The sequence below is a fragment of the Stigmatopora nigra genome, chromosome 14, assembly GCF_051989575.1.
Source record: "Stigmatopora nigra isolate UIUO_SnigA chromosome 14, RoL_Snig_1.1, whole genome shotgun sequence".
Taxonomy (NCBI): Eukaryota; Metazoa; Chordata; class Actinopteri; order Syngnathiformes; family Syngnathidae; genus Stigmatopora; species Stigmatopora nigra.
Window position 1 is genome coordinate 12,656,292 of NC_135521.1, and position 7,265 is coordinate 12,663,556.

At 45.9% G+C, this 7,265-nt stretch overlaps 1 protein-coding gene across 1 annotated transcript in view; it reads right to left on the minus strand.

Annotated features, from left to right (window-relative positions):
* The window catches only part of dlg3 (discs, large homolog 3 (Drosophila)), a 124,748-nt gene extending 118,152 nt beyond the window's left edge, over positions 1–6,596 (minus strand). Inside the window, exons 1-3 of the mRNA XM_077733081.1 lie at positions 6,335–6,596; positions 2,386–2,523; positions 175–218 (exon numbers count right to left, since the gene is read on the minus strand). Coding sequence (XP_077589207.1) covers positions 175–218; positions 2,386–2,523; positions 6,335–6,350 — 198 coding nt within the window. The 5' untranslated portion in view covers positions 6,351–6,596. The remainder of the gene's footprint in view (positions 1–174; positions 219–2,385; positions 2,524–6,334) is intronic.
* Positions 6,597–7,265: the final 669 nt, after the last annotated feature.

The window sequence follows — 7,265 nt, forward strand, 5'->3', positions numbered from 1 at the left end:
AATACTTTCCGATCGCGCCACAACGACGCGGCACGATCATAACAGGAGCCAAGACGCTTTATTATCTCTCATCCGATCTCATTTTCTGAACCGCTTTGTCCTCTTTTTGCTCCTAAGGGCCGGGAAATTTACTTCCCTTGCTTCCTGCTTGCTTTCATTTTTCAGCACACTCACTTGATTATTCTGCTGCAAGGTCACCTCGTAACACTCTTGAATATCTGAAAGGAGACAAAAAATGTAATTCGAGTTCCAACAACTTAAGGCAAAATAAAAAAAATTATACATTTGTACTGTTTGCTACAATGAAGCCGCTATTTTAGCAGGTATCTGGCCAAGATACCTTAACTTAAAATAAGTGTCATTTTTCCCTGACATTTCCAGGTTTTTTTCAGAAGTAGGCGGACATTTGTTCTTCGCTGGTCCGGTGAGTGGCTGGCCTGACATGAATGTACTCAGACAATTTTACTGATGTCACAAACGGCGTTATGCCTTTGGCGAGGAAGCATGGAAATGGACCCAATTGGAGGGAAGCAACAAGGACGAGGGAAGTAGAGCTCAAACGAAACATTAATACAGTCGAACCTTGTGATACAACCGCTTGTCATACGACATTCTTGTCTTATGACGAAAATTTCGATCGATTAATTCGCCCGAAATATGATCAAAATATTGTGATGCGACCAAGTCAGGTGGCCATGGCACTGTCTTTTTTGCATCTCTTTCATGTATAAATTATTTCTACGACCACTGAGCGGACTTTGCATTTCCCCAGTAATAGTGGGAATAGTAAAAATAGTATGGAGTGAATGGAGTTGTCAGAAATCTGATATGTGATCTAATAATAAAGTTTGACTGGCCAATCTGACTGTTTTGTTGACAATCCCTTGAGTGCAGCGCCATCTAGTGGATGCGCAGCTCCACCTCTACTGTAGATCTGTATAATGTGGTGCGTGCGGTACGCCTTATATATGGAAAACATTTTGAAATGTGTAATTAATTGAAGCAGCGCCTTATGATGCAGTGTGCCTTATAATTCGGAAGATACGGTTAATCAGGTCCTCTTTTGTCTTCCTTTCTCAACTGCCTTGGACCCCACCCTTTTAAAAACTCAGAAGGGAAGATGTAACACTCAGAAAGAGTAGCAGATTTTGCAGTCTGCTAACATGCTACACATAGGCATAGATTTTTCCAAGATGGCCCTTCCATCTTTTTTTAATAAAATTGTAATATTTCTTAATACATTCCTTTATACTTTAATGTTTTTACAACTTTCTTTGTTCTGTTAGCCTGGCTCCTTTCTGCTTTCGGGTACTTCTTTTTTGGAACCATTCAGCCATGCCTACGCTGTCATACACATGAGACTAGCTGCTACAATACGCAGCAGAAGGAGCAGAGAGCGACTCTGGCGCCCCTGAACGAGGAGGCCGGCGACGGCGAGTGCGACTCTGGCGCCCCCGAGCAGCCAGAGTAAGGTGCCCGACGACCGTTCTAACATTCTGTTGAGGACAGGTGGCTCACAGTAAGAAGACAAGAATGTGACCTCCATCCACTACGGAATGCAACTTAGTAGAGTAAAAGAAACACATGAACAAGCCAGGCCAAACAAATACTATGCAATTAAATATGGTAATTATTCTCTTGGAAAATGAAAAATACAGTCGTACCTCTACTCACGAACTAATTGGTTCCAGAAATGTTTTCGTGATTTGAATTTTTTGTAAGTAGAGCGTTACTTTAAGCGTAAATTCTGTAATTTGTTCCACGGTTCTCCAAAAAAATACCATCTAAACCCTTTCATAATGATCAAAGTTTACCACTCTTGTAAGAATGATGTGAGAAAGAGACTGAAATGATAAAAGAAATAAATTAAGAAAATGATTTATTAATTGTATTAAAATTGGTCATTTGTCACTTGCTCAAAGCAGTCTTCAGTCAAACATTTGGATCAAAACAACGACATAGGTGGCTCCACTTCCTTATTTATATGTGCTTAATTCACTCAACTCAGCGCTTGGTTGCCGAGAAAAAAAAGTAAAGGCTAATACCGGCAAAGTTTGTGCAATACCAAGTTTCTACCAAGTATCAGTTTCCGATGAAACAATGATTTTTTTTAAAATAAATAAAATAATAATAAAATGCTGGCCGCCACAGCCATGAAACGAAACAGCAGGGACGCTGTGCACACTCCCTGTCCGTCCACCCATGACATCATTAGTGGCGACTCTCTCTTTCTGGCCTATGACGAATTGGCATAAAAAGAGTTTTGTTTTCCCTTTTTATTTATGAAAGAAAAAAAATGGGTTGTGGCTCAGCAAAGTCCTGCTGATCAAATTCAGTACTCCCTTGAGTTAGGACCTTAACTGCATTTTTTGTTTTTCTTCTTACCAAGAAGAGCTTGAAAGAGTTGACTCCCCAAAATGTTTGACACTTTGCCCACACTTTTCTTTAAGGCCTGTACGTCCGGACTGGTCAGGCTGTCCTGGTAGTGACGGAGCAGAACTGCTGCCCTCTCAGTGTCTGCCGCTGCAGAGTAACAGAAAAACACAAGTTTAATGCAATGGAGGCTGAATCTAGATTTACCATATTTTCTCAAGCCACCCGCGCATATGTCGTTGTAAAGACCTTGAGGCTACGTCGAGGCGAGGTTGCGAAGAATAGGACCCAAAGGATATAATGCTCTTACCAAAACTATAATGCAGACATATGGCAAGGGAAATAAGGCAGAAAATAATAATAATAATAAATAATAAAGATAATAATTAGTGGGGTTTAAATAGACACAACATGAACTAATTTTGAATCATGTCCAGCTGCGCGAACACAACGGCAAGGCAGGAGTGACGAACAAGAGTAGGGAAACGCACCCCCTCCAAGGGACGGATCCTAGACGCGGCGTCTTCCCTTGACGCGGCGGGGTGTCCACGCCGGTCGGTGACGAGGTGTGGGAGTGGCCGGTCTAGCGGGCGTCCGCGCTGGCAATTGGCAGGGAATGGAAGTGGCTGTTCCAGCGGGCGTTTGCGCTGGCCCTTTATGTGATGGCAGAGCATCCTGCCATTTACAGACACCAGAATTTTAGAAAAGTTGTTGGCCACCTTACCCTGGCTGCTCGGGGGGCCGCAGACCCCCTCGTCTAAGGGGCCCAGAGAGTCGCCGCCGCTTATGGGAGGGAAGGAACTTGGCGGGCTAGCCGGCATGGAAAACCAGGTTTATGGCTTGGGTACAGGTGCGATTGATGGGCCAATCGGCACGGGAAACCTCGTCCGTGGCTTAGGTACGGGTGTGACTGGCGAGCCAGCTGGCACTGGGAATCTGTTGCGTGGTTTTGGCACGGGTGCGACTAGCGGGCTAGCTGTTACAGGGAATCTTGTGCATGGATTCAGCATGAGTACGACTGGCAGGCCAGCCGGCACGGGGACGCTGGTTCATGGCTTCGGCACGGGTGCGACTGGCGGGCCAGCCGGCACGGGGACGCTGGTTTGTGGCCTGTGCACGGGTGCGACTGGCAGGGCAGCCTGCTTAGGGACAAAGGTTCATGGCTTTGGCAAAGGTGTGACTGGTGGGCCAGTCGGCGCGGGGATGCGGGGAGCTTGGTCGGGCGAGGTTGAGCGAGGAGCTGGTTCAGGGGCTTCAGCGTCCAGCCCTGTTTCTCCCTACGGTGTGGGGCTCACCGCCTCTTCCAGGAAGTCTGAATCAGAGGAGGAAATCACAGTCCGAGTCCGAATCTCGAGCCCAGGGGCCGATGGAGGCTGGGGATTCTCCCTCCATTGAGGAAAAGAATGGCTGGAGTTTGAATTCAGATAATTTGGGCGATGATCAGGGGGCGTCGAAACTTGGCTATTCTCACTTAGCTGTGCTAGCAGCCCAGCGCGACGGAGTGAGCGATGGGGCGAGTTATCGGTGAAACTTGCGCTGGGGCGGTTGACCGGGCCGATGGGGGCTCAGAATTACCTCCTAGTCGGCATTCTTCCGCTGCCAGAACGTCTCTGAGGTGCCCACACCACGGCGTATTCAATATAAATTCCCTAAAATATTTTGGGGAGCTTCCCGCTGAATCCATGTGGTAGGTGGGATTCGAGCAGGGTGGCTCGCTTCCGGCTTGTCATTTGGTCGAATAGTTCTGTTATGATCGCTCCGAGACGTTGTGGCGCGATCGGAGGGATTTGGACCCATTAGTGGGGAAGCAGGAAGGTACGAGACAAACTGTGCTCATGACAGTAACTTTCATGACCCAAAAAGCTTTACAAAATAACAAGGACTTGTACATCCCAAAACAAAACAAAAACATAGCATGGAGAATAGCACCTTTGTAGCGATGTATGCAGTGTCACACAGGACAATCCGACAATGACCACCACTTCCGTATAATTAAATACCCACATCAGGAAGTAATCAAGAATCACTCGCAGCTTCTCTAGCCTAATGGAAAGCCAGGAGGGACAAACGAGCTGCTCCTGACGAGGTCTGTGCTGTATTTGCGAAAGTCCAGGATTAGTTCTTTAGTTTTCATGGTGTTCAGTGCGAGATTGTTCACCGAGAACCACGAACACAGTTTGTTGGGAACGTAGGAATGAACGTGACGGGCTGTTCTCATGATGGTAGGTTTTAATGACTAAAGGTTCACAAAACAACGAGGGCTTGAATAGCGGAACGTAGGAATGAACGTGACGGGCTGTTCTCATGATGGTAGGTTTTAGTGACTAAAGGTTCACAAAACAACGAGGGCTTGAATAGCGTCGTATGCTGTGACACGGTGTGTCACGCAGGAAATTATGTCATAGACATACACAGTCGATCCGACAGTGACTACCACTTCCGTCGAACTTAAATACTCACATCAGGAAGTAATCAAGGATTGTCTACAGCTGCTATGAAATGACATCAAGCCAGGGGGGGCAAACGAGCCACTCCTGACAACCATGCATGTTTTTGGAATGTAGGAGGAAACCAGAGTACCGGGAGGAAACCCACTCAGACCCAGGTGAGAACATCCAAACTCCACACAGATGGACGTGACCTGGATTTACATACGACTGGCCCAACATACAAGCAATTTGAGATACGAGTAAAATTTCGGGCAAATATTTATCTTGAGATAGGAGACAAATTTTGATACACAAGCAGACAGCAGACGCAAGATGCTGCTCATAAGAACATCATGGGCACTGTCTCTCTCCCTGCAACTTCCTCGTGGACTGGCTGTGGTCACAACTCCTTCTTTGTAATGTCTCTGTGAGCACTGGGCGGAGCGTTGCATTTTTTTCAAGGTTTTTTTCCCCCGTCACTCAGCGCAAATGGCAGAGCGATCACGAATAGAGTATGTATTTCTTCTTGTTGGTAAGTGGTTGTGTGTTATCCTATTGTGAGGACATTTGTGTGCATAATTTTCGGAATATTTTGACGGGAATACAAAAGCAAACGGCCCAACGATGGTGAAAGTCAGGGTGGAGGCGGGGCAAATAGCGCCAACCTAGCAGAAGAAAGGTATCAAACTATAATACAAAATTTGAATTAAATTTAGCATACGGTTAGATTCAATTAGTTTTTTTAGTGTGTCTGCATCGTAATCCCAATTCATTTAAATTTGTTTATGTTATGAAACAACCGTGTTGCCGTGCTACCCCCCCCCCTCCACCCCCTCTATCTGTCTGTCTTTCTATCCCCCACCCTTCGAAATCCATATTAAACACAGTTTAGTAATATTAAACCACTAGTTATGTGTTACTTTGCTAATAGATGGCGCATTAGAATAAATAAAACATTTTCTTCCAATCCAATGTCCTGTTTTGGATGTGTTTTTTTTTCAGAAGGTTGGAACGAATTAATTTGTTTTTGTCAGGCCCCGGACCAGATTCCTGGTGTAGAGGTTCTCGCCTGACTGCAGGCAGGCGCTGACTCAATTCCTGCTGGCAGCGGTATGACTGTCAGCGCTAATGGTTGTTTGTCTCTCTGTGTGCCCTACGACAGACTGACGACCGGTCTAGGGTGTAGTCTGCCTTTCGTCCGAAGTCAGCTGGGTTAGGCTCCAGCAACCCTTTCGAGGAAACGCAGTATGGAAGATGAATGAATGATGAATGACTGTATTTACAAAATGTTGAACCCACCTTACCATGGCAGTGAATAACGAGATTTATTCGAGTCGATAAGTCACCATCGTTCGTCGATTAGTCAAAACAATTGCAGGATACTTTTTGACTTCACCTTGTCCAAATTTCACGAGCACACCTGAACCCCACGCCTCCACCAAGAGGTCTTTAAATCTTAAATTTTTTGATCTTAGAAAACAAACAACCAAAAATAACTTGTTAAGTCTTTAAAGTTGTTAAACGCCACTCACCGTATTTATGAACCATACCGTTCCCAACCTCATAAATCCAAACGCGTCAAATTCGGGAGGGGAATAGTCAGTAACGGTCGCTAGCTTCTAAACTAAAAACAACCAGCAAGCTTGCGCCATGAAAATAGAAATAAAAAGGGTTGAACTAATGTCGGTCAAAACGTTGTTTTGATTATAGTTTGTGAGCGGAGTTGTCTCAACTTTTTGCCCAAGTTTGAGTGCGATGTGGAGCTTGGGAGTTGCTGTGCAGCGGTCCCACCTCCCTCCTCCCCCAACTTTTTTTCCTCCCTCGTCATGCTGCGCGTCCGTGGGAAGAGGATTTCAGACCCGCCCATTCTTCGTAGAGACCCGCCCATTCTCGTAGAGACCCGCACGGCCGGCCATGGAGAGCCCGCTTTGTGGTGGTGCCCTCGGCCGGCAAGTCGTCGTCAGCAGTCCGTTAAAATGTTTTTTTTTTACGGCATACTGCCAAATAGCTCGCTTTTTCTTTCTTTTTCTAACGTTGAGCAACCACAATGTTCTTTAATGCCGGAATTTAGGTTATTGTTACTTTGGCGCTGGCTAGCGGCGAGTTCGCAAATGACATTGCCGATTCATGAACTCTAAACCTCTTGGCGGCTTTGATTATAGCATGTTTGTTTTCATAGTATTTTTCGAAATTCACTCACATCAAGGTGCAGTACGTTCACCTTCTTTAGTTCTGAGATCAAGGGTTCAAGTCCTGACGCCAGACTTCCTCAATTTCTGTTTCTGTCAAACAGACACCTGTGAGGAGTTTGCATGTTTTCCCCGGGTACTCCGGTTTCCTCCCAGATTCCAAAAACATGCATGGTAGGCTGATTGGACACTCTAAATTGCCCCTAGGTATTGGTGTGAGTGTGCATGGTTGTCCGTCTCCTTGTGCCCTGCGATTAAGGGTGTTTCCTCCCTC